The sequence below is a fragment of the Meles meles genome, chromosome 1 (assembly GCF_922984935.1).
Source record: "Meles meles chromosome 1, mMelMel3.1 paternal haplotype, whole genome shotgun sequence".
Lineage (NCBI taxonomy): Eukaryota > Metazoa > Chordata > Mammalia > Carnivora > Mustelidae > Meles > Meles meles.
The window spans coordinates 19,405,653-19,425,754 of NC_060066.1; the positions used below are offsets into that span (position 1 = coordinate 19,405,653).

Sequence of the window (20,102 nt, forward strand, 5' to 3'; positions counted from 1 at the left end):
GATAATGATATCATTCCCCTAGGAAAGTCGAAGTGCTGAAATTCTTCACATATTTTGTAAATTTATGTGTTCCCGAAAAATTGAAAGCTACCCAACATGAGAGATACCGTCAGGTTCCCCCCGAGCCTAGCAGAATACTACATCATGCATGACCTGTTTTTGAAATGGGATTTTGTGAAAAATAGCGGAACACCTTTCCTGGCTCCTTTTCTATTCACTGCTCACACTTGACATATTCCTTAGGTGATCTCAGTAGCCCCCATCATGGCAACAAGATTCTGAAATCTGCATTCTTAGCAGGGGATTGTAGTTTCAGGCAATAGAATCAACTCTGGCTGAGGATATGACAGTGGTCACCTATTTCCCAAAGAGTTCAGAGAGGCAGGCTAAGCTCAATGCCCATTTGCATTGTGAATGCCGTTCTAGAAGAAATCCCACTGTTGCTGCCATCTAACAACCATGCCACAGTTAGGCAACTGCCTCAGCTTGCACCAGTAACAGCTCGGGACTGGCCAAGATCTGCCGCTGCTGCCAGTTAGAGCTGGATGCCTCCGCCGCCATCTTTGCCAAAAGATGGCTTCCATACACAACCACTTTCTCGTGGTGCCTCCTTGCCATTTTGAGTGATGGGCTCTGAGCTCCACCAGCAGGAAAGACAGGGAACTCAAATTCTGGCTTCTAGCATGGGGAAGCACAACGCATGATTCTGAAAACTTTCCAAATACACTGGAAGGGTGTCTGAAAGATACTGAGCAGCAACCAAGAGGAGAGATGCTCTCTACTCTCGGGAGCAACAAACCACATTTTGCAAACACCCTGCTCAATGGAACTGATGATTAAGACACAGGCTGTGTAGTCACGTGCTAGGGATTCTGTTCCAGCTTTTCCTCTTACTTATGGGAAAATTGAACAAGTTAGCCCCCCTGAGGGGCCATCTCCTCATCTGTAAAGTAGACACACTAATACCATTCACCTCACAGGCTGGTGGAAGGGACAAAATGAGGAAAGTGAACATCTTTGGTGGTGGAGTTTTCATCCCCACAGGACAGGTTCTCCTCATTATGAGTATTGTAAATATAGATCTCTTATCTCTTTCTTTTGAAGTCTTTTTCGTTAACAACCAATTTGAGGATTTAAGAAAACATTCTAAATTGTTTTCTAACTTTTTCTGTAGCATTTTCTTGTTCACCTAAAAATATTTTTCCTGGTGAAAAAGGTATGCCAACATTCCTTTTCTTAAACTTTTTTCCTCTTATCTGTCTGATTGTATTGCAAAAAATTTCGAAATGCAGGAAAAGCAGAAAGATGGAAATAAAAATACCTCAAAATTCAACTATCTGTATTCATGGCGTGCCGTATATTTGTCTGTGAGGAAATCTTTTGTATCAGCCTTGGGAATCACAGATTCATGGAGCTGGGAGCAACCATAATGACCAGGAACCACGTGGTTTGAATTCCCCTCCCTTCCCAATGGTGGCTGCAAGCCCACAGGCCTTCTCTTCAGAACTACCTTCATCCGTGTCTTCTCCAGCCTCCCATTGGAGGGGAAAGGTCACGTGAAGCCTTTGTTGCCAGGCTGCAGGTTTTACTCATCAATTTTGTGTTGGGAGGCTTCAAGTTTTATGTGGCAGCCTCATGTTTCTGAACAGGGGAGCAGAGGATTCTGGGAAATATTATTTGTCTCAGCGGGAGCCTTTAAAAGAGTAAGAGGGTAAGAAAATTACTCTTTTATTGCGAGGTTTGCCAAATGATCTCTGAGAAGCTGTGATATCATTCACAGGCTGTGCCAAGCTGGATCGAAACTGCTCATCTTGGCAGACATCTCGAGTGAGCGTGTAATTCCTCGGGGTTGGTATGGGCCTTTATCAGAAATAGTTCCATAGGCAGTATTTACATAACTGTGGTGGAGTGTGAGAATAAACACAGCTGTGGCATTGCCCTAAATATTTCTGTTCAGCGGGGAATTAAAAGAACTTTATCGCTGAACTACAGATAAATACAGTTCATCAAGCAGTGGTCAGTTCAACTGGGGAACAAAATAGGAGTCATAAAAGACTGTCCTGCTGAAAATAGCTCCAATCAACTGTCCTAACTTTATTGCTCCTTGAGGTGCTCCCTCCCTCCTCTTTCCTGGCTCCAGAAATGTAGGACTCATCAGCTCGCAAGGAGCTTGTCTAGATTTTTTTTTTTTTTTTTTTTTTTTTTTTAATGCCAAGAGGGAAGTAGAAGGCACTCTGATTTACTGAGCAGGGGTTATTATGTCCCTCATTTCAGGAGGGTTTCCTTTTTCTTTCTGGTTGTAGAATTGAATGTTGGTGGGGGTAAGGGTATTTTTTAGTGTTTTGTTTGTTTGTTTGTTTGTTTTTGTTTTTGTTCTTGCCAAGGAGAAAACTGTTTAGCTCCCCTGTGCCATTGAAATGGAAGCATGATTGCCATAGCCCTAAATGATCTGCATCTTACGAGTTACTCTCAGCACCTTCGTATTTCACACATGAACGCAGTTCCCATTCAACTATGCGCAAAAAGATGGTTACACTGCGTATGGGTTTTCTAAGACCACCGTGACAAAGTGGGCACTAACTGGGAAGCTTAAAACAACAGAAATGTACTCTCTCTCCGTTTTGGAGGCCGGACGTGTGAAATCAAGGAGTTGGGGGGGGGGGGCTGTTCCCTCCAGGAGCTTTGAGGGAGAAACCATCCCATGCCTCTGTTCTAGCTTCGGGTACTTGACGATCTTTGGCAGTTGTTGACTGTGGCCGCATCACTCCAGGCTCTATGGCCATCTTCACATTGCCTCCTTCTCTGTGTCTCCATGTCTTTTCCGTCTCTTAAAATGGCACGTCCTTGGATTTAGGACCCACTCTAATTCAGTGGGTAGATGAGTGAGATAAGAATCTCATCACCATCCAGGGCGCCTGGGTGGCTCAGTGGGTTAAGCCTCTCCCTTCAGCTCAGGTCATGATCCCAGAGTCCTGGGATCAAGCCCCGTGTGGGGCTCTCTGCTCATCAGGGAGCCTGCTTCCTCCTCTCTCTCTCTGCCAGCCTCTCTGCCTACTTGTGATCTCTGTCAAATAAATAAATAAATAAATAAATGAAAAGAATCTCATCACCATCCTTGCTTTAATTACTTTGCAAAGATTTTCTTTCTAAACCAGTCACATTCTGAGGTTCTGGGCAGACATGAATTTGGAATGATGTTATTCATCCTGCTATATACATGGCGAGCTTCTTGGGGATAGGGACACCCAACACATGCTAAACACCATGAGTTCTCTTGAAAACTCACGTATAGACACAGCATATCTTTGTATACATGTATTAAGAAATCACCATATGTTTCCAACTCCATTTTGTAACTCAAGAGATTTACTTGGATTTTGTTTCAATATGCATGCCTTGTCTCTTTATTAATGGTGTAGCTAGGAAAGTACTAGCTTGCTCATAGGGGCCGACAGTTCAAAAGCATTGTCTTCACTAATATAGTGCCTTTTCCCAGCTGCTGAACCAATAGAAGAGCCTTAAAATGCCGAAAGCATACATGGCACCTGCTAATGTCAGGATTTACAAGTCGCAAAGCACTTTCACAATTATTATCTCATTTGATGCTCTAGTAACCCCGTGAAGGTTTTATTATTATTGCTTCCGTTATTATCGTCATTATCACTTCATCATCATTATCATCATCACCATCCCACCCCCGTTGTACAGGGGATAAAGAAACTCGAGGCTCATAGAAATTATGTGACCTCTTTGTGGTCAGTGAGTCAGGACTCGTAGTTGTATTTGACAACCCAATTCAAATAGGTTTATGCTAAAAGGAGAGCATAGGTGAAATATGCTGTGTGTCAGGTATGGCTGGATCCAGGCTTCTCAGCTTTGTTTTCCTATGTGTTGGCTTCATTTGCAGGCAGACCCTCGCCTTTTGATGGCAAGATGGCCTTCAGTAGATCCATGATTTTCTCTGACCCCTCAGTAGATGTGAGAAGGAAAAAACAGTTCCTTGAGGAAGTGCTTCTACAGAAATTCTGGGCCAGATCTCCATGAGGCAAATTAGATCACACCTGCAACACTCAAACCATTGAGCCCCCAAACCACTGAGGCTGAGAATGGGGGTAAAGCCTGTTGCCAGAAAGGGGAATGGAAACTGGGTAGACAGAATCACAGATGTGATTGTGTCACTCACAAATGACAGAGCTTGCATTTGAGACAAGGTTGTTTTAACCTACAGCCGGATCCTCCTCCTCTCCTCCGCCGCCGCCTCCCCTGCCGTCCCAGTACAGTGAATACACAACGGATACAGGGAACAAAATTCAGAAGCCAGAATGTGAGACAGCAAAGTCTCTTTTATAATCTTGTTCTCTTTTCACCCAATTTCCCTCCTCATTGAACCCACCTGGATACATTTCCCAGCATAGTGTCCACATTTACAAGCATTTATAAAGATCAGTTTGACATCAGTGATAGGACACTACTCTCACTGTTCTGCCCCATGCTTTTTTTTTTTTTTTTTTAAGATTTTATTTTAAGGGAGGTGGGGTGGAGGGAAGCAGGTAGAGAACATCTTAAGCAAACTCCACTCCCAACACACAGCCCCGTGTGGAGCCCTCAATCTCACAATTCAGAGATCATGACTTGAGCTAAAACCAAGAGTTGGTCTGCCTGTCCGACTGAGCCCCCCAGACACCCCTGCCCTGTGCTTTCTTTGCTTCCATTGTCTCATGCATTTGGGGTCCCCTGACTTTAATGACGTCAGCTACCCAGCCACAGTAGCATTTCCACCCTAGGGCCTTACTTTCCTTTGTTTCCTCTCGGCACACCTCACCTCCTCTGTTTCTACTTCATTTCTTCATCTTTATCTCCTTCCATACATTTGCAGATGGACGAAGTACTTACCGGAGTTGAAATTGCTTTTAAAAAATGGGTTACATGAAATATATGAAAATGGTTCTTTTGTGTATGTTATCAGCAAAAATAATTGCAGGAAGGTAAAACAATTCCCCATCTCCTTTCACCCTCACGGTTGCCGGTTAGTTCAGCCGTTGAGAAAACCAAGGGGCCTTAGCAGATTCTTGTAGCTCCACTGTTGGCCCTAATTCCTATCAACATCCCGAACGTGGGTCTCATGGGGCTCTTTTAGGTAGAACAAAGGTAAAGGGGATAACGGGGGGGGGGGATGGATTCTCAGGTTTACCCCAAATCATCCAAGATCTTGCAGAAGACTCAGGACTCTCCCCAAAGTTATCCTTCCTTTTCCATTCCAGGATGTTAGAAAGAGTCCTTGTTTACTTTTTTGTTTTTCCTGCATCTGGCTTGCCCTTCAAGTCCACGTTGGACTTGGGGAAAGAGTTGAACCGAAGCCCACGCTGGAGGACTCTCCCTGCCATGCGCCACCCCCCCCATGTGTTGCACACGTTTGGGAAGACTATCCATTGCAAACCAGAACCCACCAAGACCAGCCTGGCATTGTGACAGGTCCTGTGCGTGTTACCTCGTTTGGTCTCTCCAAAAATCTTAAGAGGCAAGCTTATTGAGCCATTTTACAGATAAGGAAATTGAGGCTTAGGGAGGTTAAGTGACTTGCGTGGTGCCTCACAAGCCAACAAATTTTAGAGCCAGCCTGACCCCAAACTCCACGTGCTTCACAGCTTCCATCTGGCACCTGCGCTTTAAATTGGTGAGAAAGGAGGCTGCTGAAGAAGGAAGGACAACACTGCCTGCCTGGAAATGGAATTACGGACTTTCTTTCTTTAGCTCTTCATGCTCTAAAATGTGCATTGCACGGGATCCCATTTTGGTAAAGGGAGCTTCAATGACAAATTAGGCCAAAGTGTGTGTCTTTGAGACCAGGTCAGAAAAAGAATAGCCACTCCTTCTTGCTCTCCGGGGGAAACCAACTACTATGTCATGAAGAAATTCAGCGACCTCTGGAAGAGCCCACATTGTGGGGAACTGAGGCCTCCCCCCAACAGCCAGATGAGTGCACCATCAAAGAAGTGGAGCCCCAGGCAAGCCTTCAGAGGCCCGAAGCTGCAGCTGACACCCTGCCTGCAAACTCACAAGAGCCCTTGAACCAGAACCACCCAACTGAGCCACTCTCCAATTTACATGCCACAGAAACTGAAATAATAAACGTTTTGCAGCCATCAGCCACTAAATTCAGGGGGAGGCTGTTACTCAGCAGTGGATAGCTGAAACACTGCCCACCCAGAAGGCTTCTGGTAACACACAACTATAGGCACAGCTTTACAGGGGACTTGAACTTGGGCTCAGAGAGGCCTGCCATGGTCCTTAATTGATATAATTTATGGAATATTTATTTACTTATTTTAAAGATTTTATTTATTTATTTATTTATTTGAGAGAGAAAAAGAATAAGCAGGGGGTATGGGCAGAGGGAGAGGGAGAAGCAGACTTCCTGCTGAGCCGGGAGCCTGATGTGGGGCTCGATTCCAGAGGCCTCAGATCATGACCTGAACCGAAAACAGACGCTTAACCGACTGAGCCACCCAGGTACCCCCAATTTATGGAACACTTAAAGTGAATACCCAGGCCTCAACCTCTGGAAATTCCTACTCAATAGGTCTGGAATGGGGTCCAAGCATGTGTATTTAGTCAAGTGATTCAAAACAAAAGCAAAAACCTGTCAGGGGTTTCTGAAGAACACTTTGAGAACTTCGGTCATCTTTTTTCTTTTTCCCCTTTTTTAAACTATAAAAAGCCACAGACTGCTCTATTGTGTCCTCTGAGTTCTTTCTTTGGGATTTTAAGACTGATTGGAGGAGCTCAGTGCACCTTTTGGCCACTGGGAACCCTGACAACCAACCAAGTTCGGGGCTTCTTATGAACTCCTAGAGCAACCTCCCTCAGACTTGAGTTGCATCAAACTTGCCTGGAGGGTGTTTCCTGGGTCCCGCTCCCAGGATTCCTAATTCCGTGGCTTCAGAGTTAGATCCGAGGATTTGCTTTTCTAATTAAATTCCCTGGTTGGTGCTGCTGCCAGTGGGCATCACTTTGAGAACCACCACTAAAAGCGCAGGACCTGTTTGCTCCAGAAATAGTCCAAGGTCCTCCTGTACATCAGGCAACAGGATGTACAGGATGTAACAGCAGCTAGTGAAGACAAAAACAAACACATTTTGGCTGAGATAAAAGTAATCTCTGGTAATAGAAATCCGAATAGGGGTGATTTGGTTGGGGGTGGGGAGGTAATGACTGGAAAGGGGGCGCGAAGGGGACTTCTGGGACCCCATGTGTCACGTTCTGCTCCTTGATCTGAGTGGCAGTTCCACAAATGTATTCCCTTCGCAAAAGTACCTTTGTGCACTGCGATTTGTACACTTTTCTGTCTTTAGGTTATACTTGAAAAGTTTACTTAAAAATTAGCAATGATAAATGCTGTTAGGGCCTGGGAGAAACAGGTCTCTGTATCATTAGCCTGTACCTTTGTTTACAAGTCAGCTTTCCTCTTGGGGGCAGGCTGGCAATCCAACAAAGATGTTCTTTGTTTCCTTTCTTCCTTGCTGGAATATCGTTTGTGTGTGTGTGTGTGTGACACCTGGGGAGTGGCGGCTTCCCAAACCATCATTTGTTTAAAAACAAACTCGGTCTTCAAAAGAAAATATTGTAAATGAAATAGTTGCAGGTTTTAAATTTCTAGAATAACGGATCGTGTTAGAATAAATTGAAAAGCACACTGAGGGCACCTGGCTGGCTCAGTCAGCGGAGCAGGCAACTCTCAATCTTGGGGGTTGTGGGTCTGAGCACCACGTGGGGGTAGGGATGACTTACAAATAAAATATTGGGGTGCCTGGGTGGCTCAGTCAGTGAGGCGTCCAACTCTTGATCTCAACTCAAGTCTTGATCTCAGTGTCGTGAGTTAGAGCCCCATGTTGGGCTCTATGCTGGCCAGGGAGCCTACTTGAAAAAAAAAAAAAGTAAAAATCTTTAAAATAAGGAAAAAAGAGAAAAAGAAAAGTACATGAATGCTTTTTGAGAACCATGGTTGGTATTTGACTATGTAACTTTACTGAGGAGTGAGAACTGCAGGCAAGAATTACCTCCTGTTTCTTTGAAAAGTGCCCAAAAGGCATGAGATTTTTTTCTTTTGAGGACAGATGTCACCTGAAGAATTCCCTGTTTATCACACACACACACACACACACACACACACACACACACACACAGTCAAAAACCTTTGGAGTCTTTGTGAGGAGCCTTGTTTTGCAAATTTTTGACCAAAAAAAAAAAACAAAACTAATTTTTGCTAAAACTCCCCCAGAGACATTCTACTTTCTAAATCATTCCTTTTCTACAATTTTAGTTTGTGAGTAAAAAGGTTTACTTGCTCTAAAAGTTTGGTTTCAAATGTTAACGAGGCCAGGTTGCGTTGGGACTTCTGATTTTCAGGGGATCTGCAAATTGTTATTTTGAAACTCAGGACACTACTGAGCATGAGAATGAGACTTCAGACAGCTGTGGAAGAAAACGAGTTGCCCCCCCCCCCCCATGGGATGTTGTCCCGTTTAAAGGAGAGACAGTGTAATACAGTAGCTAAATTCCTGGGATTTGGAGCCTAACCGACATAGATTTGAATCACATCACTGTGTGGCCTTGGGTAAATTCTCTCTCCCTCCAAACTGTAGTTTTTTCCTTCTATTAAATTGGGCTAATAGTTATCAGTCCTAGAGAAATTAGGAGATCCATATGTAAATAGTAAACATTCAACGCATGGTAGCATAATAATTAAGGGGTGAAATAACAATTGGATCATTTTTATTCAGTTTTGAATTTTTCCAATTCCTCTCTTTCTGATGCAAACATCAATGTAAAAATATTTACTTGGATGTATACATGAATGAATAAATGTGGGGTTTTTTCTGTCCCTGCCATACAAATTAGCTGTGTGAAAAGTATAGGCGTGAAGGACAGGTTAATGGTTGCTGGGGATTTGGGGATGACAGTGGCGAGGGGAGCATCGTAATTATCAGGAGTGGCTGGAGGGAGGATTTGTGGGATGGGAATCGTCGTGTGTTCTGAGTGTGTGATTCACAGAAGACAAAGTACCACAAGAACCACACCTACGTTGTACCAATGTCAGTTTCCATATTGAATTCCATAACCTGAGGGGAAAACTGGGGGAAGGGCATAATGGACAGAGAGTTCCATTATACAGCCCATATATACTATTTTTGCAATAGCTTGTTAATCTAGGAGTACTTAAAAAAAAAATCTATCTAGAACGTCCTCCTTTTACCACAATCACAGTATGCAAATCTCACTTGTATCTCGGGTGGTCCCTGTGGACCTCAGGGGTAAGCTTTGATGTTTGACTTTTGCCTTCTTTTCTTTCCTTTCTTTATTTTTTTTTTAAGATTTTCTTTATTTATTTGACAGAGAGATCACAAGTAGGCAGAGAGGCAGGCAGAAAGAGAGAGAAGGAAGCAGGCTCCCTGCTGAGCAGAGAGCCAGACGTGGGGCTCGATCCCAGGACCCTGAGATCATGACCTGAGCCTAAGGCAGAGGCTTTAACCCACTGAGCCACCCAGGCGCCCTCTTTCTTTCCTTTCTTTTTCTGCCTTAAAGAGAGCCCTTAGTGCACCTCTCTCCCCCACTGTTACCCCTTCCTAGGCCGATTCATTTCTTCATTACACATGCCCAAGGATGAAATGGTAGGAAGTGTGCCACAGACAGGATTCCGAAGGAATGCAAAATGTGGTCATCTTCGGTTCTTAAGTATTCACAGTTACCTCTGAGCAGTAGGATGAAGCATGTGCTGGCTATTTCCAGTCCCCTTCCTGTGTTAGCAGCAAGCATGTAAGTACATTCGTAAAATCTTCTGTGGATGGAGAGGGAGAGCAAATTAGCATCAGCTCGCAGTTTGGAAGTCTTGAAATGACACTATGGATAAGCCAGTCGGCAGAATAACAGGAAAACGAGACATCCTTAATTCAGGCGATCTGTGTCCCCAGTATCTAATCCAATACCTTAGCTCTCGGTGGATGTTTGTGGATGAACAAATAAGTGAAGGAATGAATGAATGAATGAGGGGAGCATTAAGATAAACCAGGCAAAGCTGACAAAGTCCAAAAGCAAGAGCAGAGAATTTAATTCACCTTTGTGTCCCAGGACTTGACAAAACATGACCTACTAGGGAGCATTCTAACCCTTCTCTCTCTGCTTCTCTAGGCAGCTTGAAATCCACTCTCCAGATGCGAAGCACACTGTGATCCTACGGAGCAAGGACTCCGCCACCGCCCAGGCCTGGTTCAGTGCCATCCATTCCAATGTTAGTGACCTGCTGACCCAAGTGATCGCGGAGGTCAGAGAGCAGCTGGGGAAAACGGGCATTGCTGGGAGCCGAGAGATCAGGCATCTGGGCTGGCTTGCAGATAAGGTAAGGAAAATGCTCCCTCAGGAGTAGACATCACCCCCCTCCCCAGGTTCCCCCAGCTCTTGTGACAACCATGCTTTCAGTTGCCTCATTCCATAGGCTGGATCTGTCATTGGCGGGCTTGTTTGGACTTCCTGTCCATCTCCAGCAGGCTTGTGTCGTACATAGTGGGGGCGATGGGGTGCTGTGTCCTAATCAGCTTTGATTCCCCCACATAGAGTCCTATATGTTGCAAATGGCAGGTGTTGGCAGATTGTTTGGTGAACGGGTGAGTGAGGGAGTAGGTGCGTAGTTTGCCTGTCACACATATGGAGGTCAGGAAAAATAACTCAAACGCACCATGGACCTTTTGCCTTGTGAGGAAGTGGAAAAGGTTGCTTAGAAAGGGGTTCCTGTGAGTTTTCATGAACCTGCTTATTAATAACGTAGATACGTTCATTTAAAGTAAAGCAGTAATAGCAAAGAGCCTTAGCTACCAGGTGTGGACTCTTTTGATACGTTATCTTATATTTTATCTGTGTTCTAAAGCCAGCAGGCCCTGAAGGTCGTCATTTGTGAGCTCCTGCCTTGTGCAGGGCCAGCTACTAGGCAGGAGAGAAGTTTTAAGGATGAATGAAGATTTAATCTTTGTTCTCAGGGAGGGCAGCTACTGTGGAAAAGGACCTGGGGACACGTTAACACTGTCCCTCTGATTTCTTTTCCCAAGCTACATGATACCTTAAAGACAGTAAAACTCACTTTGCAGCCGTCTGCTGGGAGTTAACCCTTCTCTTCATGTCAAAGCACTCAGCCTTTGCCATTATCCCTATACCTGACTGCTGTCCCTTGAACTTGACCTGGAGTGCTCAGGAACACTGGGCTTTTGGACCAGTCTGACCTCCCAGTGACTCACATAGTAATAGGCAGTAAATGGGCATGATGATTGTCGCAATAAACAACTTTCCTGCTGGGGGACCATGTCATCTGAGAAGGCCCCGTCAAACAGCACTTGAAAATAATACTTGAACACAGCATTAGGCTGTTTTCCACCATTGTTCTTTGTTTATATCAGTTCATGCCTGGGTCTCAGCCACAAAGTTCAACACAGAGGGTGTTGTTTGATTTGGTGTTGTCCCATCTCAAACAGATTTCAAAGTATGGAAGGAACAATGCAGGTTGTGGTAGCCCCGAAAGAGTAATAAACAAGAACCCAGGTAGCCTCTCATGACCTGTGTGCTGGGTTCTCGATGAAAACAATACAGCAGATGGGGATGGCCTCATTTCATAAGTCAACAGTCTCCAATACTCTCTACTTTTTACTTCCTCCATATGTGTGGGGGATCTTTCCATTGCAAATGACAGAAAGCTCAACTCAGCTTGAGCAAAAAAGGGATGTATCACTTTTGAGAACACATAGAGAACAGTACCCAAGGATCAGCTTCAGGCATAGTGGGATCCAGGGATCCAAATAATGTTATTAGGCCTGCTTCTCCATCTTTTTGCACCCTGCCCACTTCATTGGTGTACACGTAGGCAAGCCCTCATCCTTGGCCCAGCAGTTCCAGTCTTATGTTTTCCATTACGGCTATTTGTCTACCTGAATAAAAGTCTCTTTGCCATCATAGTTCTATCGGAAGTCCTGAGATTAAGCCTGATGGAACTGAGTTAGATCAGATGTTCACCCTGGGTTGTGCTGAGATCAGCATCAACCAAACCTTGTGCCCTGAGAAATGAGGAGAGGTGGTTCTCTAATGGAAAGTTTGGCTGCTCTGCAAGGGACAGACTGAATGGATTCTGGGGAAGCCAAAGCAACAGACATTATCTGCTAGTGGAGAAGAGGATTGGGATGAAAAGCTGTCCTTGACTTCTTAGGGGCCTGAGTAGACTGGCAGATGTTCTAGAGATCTCAGGGTCCTGGCAGGAAGTGGATGGCAAACTCAAAAGTGATGATTGGAATGGCTTTAATTAAGGGGTAATTTGTAAGTTGTGGCCAAGGTAAGGAAAACCAAGAAGAGATGGAGAAGCACTCCAGAGCTAACAGCAGCAAGAGGCCACAGCCACCCCTTAATCTGAAATGGCAAGAAAAGGAGCAGTTGCCTGAAACTAGCTAGACTTGTAGCTATAGAAAAGGGCCACCGCTAAGAGCTATGGTCTTTGGAGGGAAGTACAACCCCTGTGACCCTGCCCACTGACCTCCTGCTCGTGTCTCCCATTGACTGAGGCTGATGGCAAGCCAGAGGCAAGGGAGCCCCACTGATGCATCTGGATAAGCTCTGTCTCCAAAGGCACAAGCAAGGGGGAAATGGGTAGAGACTAGACCTGGGGGGGGGGGGGCAAAGGACGCTGTCTAGCGCACACATCTCTCTACTTCCAAGAGACTGAGATGCTCTCAACTCTTGGAGGTTCTTTTTTTTTTTTTTCTTTTTCCCCTCCATCTCTTTTAACACAAACTTCATTACTATTTGTATAGTTGGAAAATAAAATTGTGTCATTATTAATAATGTTGAAATTTTCCCCAGAGTTTCCATTTTCTCACTTATAAGTTGTCTGCTTATACCATATTATCAGTAGAGTCATTAGGCATTCCCATGGAGCAGGAATAAAGGTTCATAAAAACTCTTCTTGGTTTTAGAATAGTATTGTTCTTACAATTTCAGATAACCGTTACAGATGTTTCTTCAAATTGTATTATGTGTTGTATTCCTAAGAGCAGTAATGACTTACCATGGATAATTATCAGAAGCAAGAATGTCTTTTATTGCCTTCAGCTTCAGAACTTCTCAAAAGATTACCATAGATCAAGTCCTAGGGAAAAAATCCAAGCTGGAATCTTTTTGATTAAATATTTAATACTGAATCCTAGTGTGGAGGCATACAAATGGTTTTCAGCAAAATGTTAACAACGAATGGCAAATCCTTAATACTGTGGCCTTCTTATATTATCACAAATATCAGAGAATTTGCTTGGTATTTGTAAAGCTATAAAGTGTGATCCTATATATATTCAGCTGTAATTTACCTTAAATTGATGTCCTTTGTCTTTTCCTATGCTGTTAATCTTTGATTTTTGTGATTAATAGGAGCAGCTCTGGGCCATGATTTATACATATTAAATTTAATTTCAAATTTTTAGAACTAGCATTTACATGCGCTAGAACAATATGAAACAACAACAACAACTTCCCTTTTAAAACCCTGTCTGTGGGACACCTGTGTGGCTCAGATGGTTAAGCATCTGCCTTTGGCTCGGGTCACGATCTCAGGGTCCTGGGAGCGAACTCCACGTCAGGGTTCCAGGCCAGCAGGCAGAAGTTTCTCCTTCTCCCTCTGTCTCTCCCCCTGTTTGTGTGCTCTGTCTCTGTCTCTCTCTCTCTCTCTCAAATGAAAAGTAAATAAATAAATAAGATCCTGCCTATGCTAATCCTAAAATTTCCTCTACAGTACGCAGGAGGAAAACTTCGTATTAATGTTATTCTTTCCTGTGAGGTGGTCTGAGGACTGGAAGAATGGCTCCCACAAAATGGCTAGTCCTTGAGGCAATGGAGAGAGTTCAGTGATCTCCAAGAGAGGAGAGTGAACATGGAAAAAAGTGGAGGCAGTGGCTTCATAGAGCTTGTAGTGACGGCGTGCTAGAGATTGATCTAAAGGCAGGCGAATGTTCATCAGACACATATGATACCTTGGGTGGCATCCAGTTATGGAAGATCTTGAAAGCTGGACAGATGATTTGAATTTGATTTGGTGGACAGTAGGGAACCTTCATCCTCAGTATCAGAGAGAAGGGACTCAGAGGTAATTGCTAGGGACTGAACATTCCTGTCCCCCCCCCCAAATTCATATATTGAAGCCCTCATCCTCAATGTGATGGTATTTGAAGGTTGGACCTTTGAAAGGTCATGAGGCTTGGATGAGGCCATGAGTATAGAGTCCTCACGATGGGACTGGTGCCTTTCTTGGGGATGAAGAGACCAGACCACTCTCTCTCTCTCCACCATGTGGGATACAGCAAGATGGTAGCCTTCCACAGGCCAGGGAGAGGGCCCTCACCAGAACCCCAAGTTGGCACCCTGTTCTTGCACTTCCAGCCTCCAGAACTATGAGAAACAAGTGCTTGTTGTTTGACTCACCCAGTCTGTGGTAGTCTGTGATAGCAGCCTGAACTGCGACAGTGACCTGAACCGACCTCTTCTTTGTACAGATGAGGAATCTGGGACCCAGAGCATGGGAAGTGTTTGATCTGAAGTCACACTCTAAATCAAGATACAGGAATAATTAAAGAGTGGAAAATGTGATGATACCATTATTTCTCTTAATTTTTAAAAGAATCCACTGCAGCTTATCCATTGCAGTTGATTTTAGTCTTCTTGAACTCTCGTAGCCATTCTCTGGACTTCCTACAATGTCAAGGTCAGCACTGGGCCAACTGCCCTTGGGTTGGGGCCATTTTTTTTTTTCTTTCTCCTTTACTGCCTGGCCTTCTGAACTGTGACAGTAACAGTCCAGGCCCTGTGCTGCTTTCCCTGTGAGCACCCTCACCTGTAGGTGGGTCAAGTGTACCAGCATGGTCGTTCCCTTGTTTTTCTTGGTCTTAAACCTCTTACCTCCTTCCAAGCCCCAGTCTATACCCAAAGGGCCTATCGATGCCGATCTTTACCTGGAATTGTAAAATATAATATGCCCCACAACACAGTCTTTCAGTCATTGTTCTTTCATCTTTTTGCAGTTATTATTACTGAGGTGTTTTCAATGGTCCAGTTTCAAACAAGAGAAAAACAAGCTCTGACTCTTGCTGCTTAGAAAAACACTAACCAACAGGGACATGGCAGAATTGTTGGATTTCCTTTTGTGCTCAGTTCATCAGGTGTTGCCTTTGCTTTACTTTGTTTTCTTAGTTTGCAAACTATTTCTTATCGGATTAAAAACACAGAAGCAGCATAAGGAAACAACAACAAAAAATCCAGTTGGGAGCTCTGAGATGCAAATTCAGTTCTCAGCTTTCCTCATTTCCACTTCAGATTTTTAAAAATGGGAACATTTATATAGCTGTGCCTCCCCAGGGTGTTATTGGAGGAAGGGAAGTTGGTAATTAGTATTTATTGTGTGCCTAGTCTGTCGCAGGCAATGTGTTTAAATAATTCCTACCCTATGAGGCAAGCCTGCAGGAGTAAATTCACTCCTCCAGCAAGTGGCAGGGACAATGTGAACTCTTATTTCCACTCCTCAAGTCCAGAATTTTCCACTAAGCTGAGCTCCTACAGGGACCCAGGGAACATGTGCCTGTCTGTGTGAAACCACCAGAATCCAAAGTAAGAACATTATCACATACCAAAAGCATTGTTTCCTAATGAAGAGACATATCAAAAGAACTCAAATATTTTATGTGTCTTTATGAAAATAAAGGGTGTCTTCATCCATTCAGGCTGCTGAAACAGAGTATGGTAGATCAGGTAACTTATAAACAGAAATTTGTTTTCCGCAGTTTCAGAGTCTGGAAGTTTGGGATCAGGACAACCTCAGAACTGAATACCGGTAGAGCCCCCTCTTTCTGATTTATAGACAGCCCTCTCACTGTTGCCTCACTTGGCAGAAAGAAAGGAATCATAGCTCTCTTCTTCTTTTAAGGATGCTAATCCTATCATGGGGGGTTCCACCCTCCTAATTACCTCCCTTGAAGGCCCCACTGCAAATACCATCACATTAGGGCTTTCAACCTATGAATTTGGAAGGGAAGTTATTCAGTCCATAGCAGGGGACGCTCTCATATGAGGACAGTGCAACCCTTACTAAAATCTTTTTTCGCTCCCATCCACTTCCATCCTAATCTTGAACTACTTTCGTTCCTTTCACTATCCTAAAAAAGGAAATCCAAGAGAAAGAGATTCTTCTCTGTTCTTCCTGTTACACCTGTCTGGCGGGTCCCAGTCTTTATTGTCCACACAGTGATCCTCTGCCTTTCTCCTCTTTCTTCCTGTTTTGTAATATAGAAGTCCAATGAACAGGTCCGACAAAGACTGAAATGGTCTTTGTTAGGACAGGTTAGGAGAAGACTAAAATACACATACACACACACACACACACACACACACACACACACACACAGAGTTGGCCTTGGTTTGAGTGTTTCCAATATCTATGAGTTCAGTTACCTTCCAGTTGTAGTATATGTGCCACTGAAGCAAGCACTATGAATTTGGTTATCATGGTTCAAATCGATGCACCCAGTCTCTCAACAACACAGTTCATATTTCAGTTACTATGGTCTATTAACTGCAAGTGATTTTATAAAGTACAAACTTCGCTGCCAGCTCCTCATTCAGAAAATCATTATATGAACAGCCAATGTGTGTTGCCTGGTGACCAGTCCCGTGATTCTCTCACAATCTGTCAGTGACCGGTCACCACATGTGTGTTCGTTCACACACAGACTGCAAAGCGGGTAGTGGTGTTTCCTCCTTGTTTCCCGGTGATAAATGTATGACGTTTGATAAGAATGGATAATAGAAAGGGGGAGCTGTCCAAAAAAGATGAAAGTACGGTCAAGTGGAATGTGATCATTGTGGAAGTGAGCTTCTGATCAAACGGGAATAGAATTATGGAAGAACTGGTTGACCCTGGGCGTGTAGGTGCCGGTGCCGTTCCAGAGAATCTTGCTGTGCATCCAGAAGTCAGTGAAGAAAGGGTGAAGATGCCCCAGAAGAAGTGAGAAGCTTCACAGCGTGGGAGCACTCTGAGACATTTCGCCTCGCTGAAAGTAGAAAGGATAAAATGTTACCGGCTGATCCAGACTTAGAAAGGAGTAGGATGGCTTGTCAAGGCATGGAAAAGACGCTCACTGAGAATCCTCACTTACGTGATGAGGAGAAGGCAACAAGCATGTTCACACTGCTCTCAAGTTTTCGACAAAGAAATAAAATACATGAATTCTCAATCTTCCTTATGCCTTAAGGGATAGATTACTAAGTAAATAGGTTTTACTACTTTTTTCATTTCCCTGTATATTGACAGCTAATAGCAAGACCATCTTTAATGTTTCAATAAAAAATTTTAAGTGTCCAGAGAACAATACTAATTTTTCCAAGTGATGGAGAGCACTCGGTATGGTTTCTGCTTGCGCAATCATTTTTATTGGCCAGCACTGCTGTGCAAAGGCAGAACTGTCTCTCTCTCTCTCCAGCTATCCATCTCGCCCTATATCTGTTCATCCATCCGTGTCCCCCTCTATCCCTCTCTCCATCCATCCGGCTCTCTGTCTGTCCCTATCCATCCGCCTCTGTCTACCCGTCTCCCAGCTGTCAACATACATTCCCTATATCTCACATAATTCACTAGACCATCATTAATTTTCGGTTCCAACAATAACAATTCATTCACCCACCCAAATGCCACGTGACTATCACCAGTTTCATCCTGTGGCTGCATCGCCCAGCTCCCTTAGAGGAATCTCAAATGCGAATGTGAATTAGCCTTGGTCTGAGTGAAATAGGCTGCTGGTAATCAAGATCTTGACAGTGTAATTAAGGGAACGATATTTCTGGAGCCTCTAAATATATCAGCTTCACCATCTGCCTAAAAATCACCTACGTAGGAATTTCCCACCACTTCCCAGAGAGAAAATAGTCTCTGACCGGAGGGAACTCCCATCAGATAAGTAGAAATAGAACTATGTCCAGGCTACCCCTGATTTGCCTCATCCCTAAATCAAGTCTGTTTGTTTTGTGAGGAAACAGACTGTTAATGCAATTAAGTGCTAATGGGCCTGTTGTGCTGCTTGTAAAAGGCAAGTCATCCAGTTCCTGAGTGATTCACCTCTGAGAAGCATCAAGACTGGGAAAAACCAGCAAGAGCCTGGTTATCTTCCTGTTGGTCTTTCACTACAAGTCTTGAAAGCGACCGTGCACGTGTGAACGCAGACTGTGCCCATCTGCCATTCTCTGAGAAATGGGGGATCTAAAATGGGGGTGGCTAGGTTGGCAGAGAGGCAGCTCTAATGGAAAGATGGAAATATGCCCACTTTGCTGCGTGACTTCACGGCGCAATTTGGTAATGGGAGGCCTTGTGGGGCTGATTCCCACAAATTCATATGAGCCCTCCTTGATCTCTTGGGAGACATATGTAGATCTCAAGATGGAAAGCTTCTGTGCCTGGTTGTATGGCCAGCACACTCTGCTCAACTTTATCTTATTGGTCATTACCAATCACCCTGCCTTTATGAAATAGATCTCTTCCAGAAAACCTTCCTCTCTTCAGTAAAGAAAAAAAGATTTTCCTGTTGATTTCCATTACTTGATTATTCTGATCACCTTCTATTCACCGCCTTGGTGAGGGAGAGATCCCCACCTTGAACAGCAGGAGCCGGCAGATCCCATGACAGCAAACACTGGACAGAGGAGCCTGGCGGCAGCTCATTACTCACATTTACTAAGAGCCTGGAGACGATGCTGCAAGCCTTGCAGGACCCCGTAGGGGTTACTAGGGGGCAGAGGGAAACAGCAGGGACTGTGAGACAGGCTTTGTAGTAACTAGTGGGCGAGATGCTCTCTGGATCCCATGGGAGTATGGGATTGGCTTGTTTGAATCATTTTGCGGGCTGTCAGAGAAGTAAAACCCGTTCGGGTTAGGTCTAGGGGGAGTGCAGGGAATGAAGGGTGGGAGGCATATCCGATGAGAACAGGAGCCCTGGGAGGCTCCAAGAGGTCAAGCACGTGCAGCATGTTCAGTGTCTTAGGATTCTTTAGAAGCCAAGTTGGAGAGGGAGATTCTAGGGGAGGGACTTAGAGAGAGGATACTCAGGAGAAATCTGTAAGAAATCTGTAAGGCAATGGTTGAAGGGAGAGAGGTCGGGGAGGAAGCTAAGAAAATGTGCTATCAGCTAGAGCCTAGCCTCATCCCAGTCCCACAGGATGGGGACTTGGAACTGGAACAGGAAGGAACAGGCTCTGGAACAGGAAGGGCAGCCCAGACTACCCATCCCCACCTTACACAGAAGAGTTGGGATTTTATGTCCGCCTATGAGTCAACCGCTGGCTGTAGGCTACTTTGCAGGTAAAGAGAGTCCTGTGGGCCAGGGGCAGGCCTCGAGAGGAAGAGAAGGCTTCTACTGTGGGCAGTCATTATTCACATACCATGAAGGCTGAGTGCTCCAACCTAGAGAAGGGAATTTTGGCAGAGGACCAAGCGATACCTACTGTAATCCCTGGTGTGTTCACACGGGGAAAAAACATTCCAGCCCACATACACAAGATCTTCAGGGGGCAAAGAGATACTGATAGTAGCCAGTTCTGGGGCACGCAGGGGGCTCTAGCCACCACCCAGAAGTTTCCTTTTCTTTACAACTATAGTCAAATCCTAGTGACTCACCCTGGCATTTACTCATGACTTTCTCCCCCCAACCCTGGAAGAATTACTTTCTAAAGCTTTGAAGTTCCCAGTGTCGTTTTCAGAGTCCCTCCACAGCCTTACATTTTTGGCGTGGGCTTTTTATTAGTTCTGATAGGACAAGGTTGCAATATTACAAATGCAATGCAAATAACCACGTTTCATTTTTCAGCCTGAAACTCTTTCAAGTTGGTATTTTCAGGTTTTGTAAGCTGAATCAGAGTGATTAAGTTTGAAGTCCTTTATTGATTTTAGGTAGAATTAGGAACAGGCATGCGGATGTATCTAGAGTTCTCGAATCTGATTTAAGAATATCCATATTGACATAGGGCCTGAGTCAAGATGAAAATGAGGGTCT

General features: G+C 44.4%; 1 protein-coding gene across 1 annotated transcript in view; it reads left to right on the forward strand.

Annotated features, from left to right (window-relative positions):
• Positions 1-20,102, forward strand: part of SNTB1 (syntrophin beta 1) — a 236,160-nt gene that overhangs the window by 129,848 nt on the left and 86,210 nt on the right. The window contains exon 3 of the mRNA XM_046018798.1: positions 10,186-10,393. Within this exon, the coding sequence (XP_045874754.1) occupies positions 10,186-10,393 (208 nt within the window). The remainder of the gene's footprint in view (positions 1-10,185; positions 10,394-20,102) is intronic.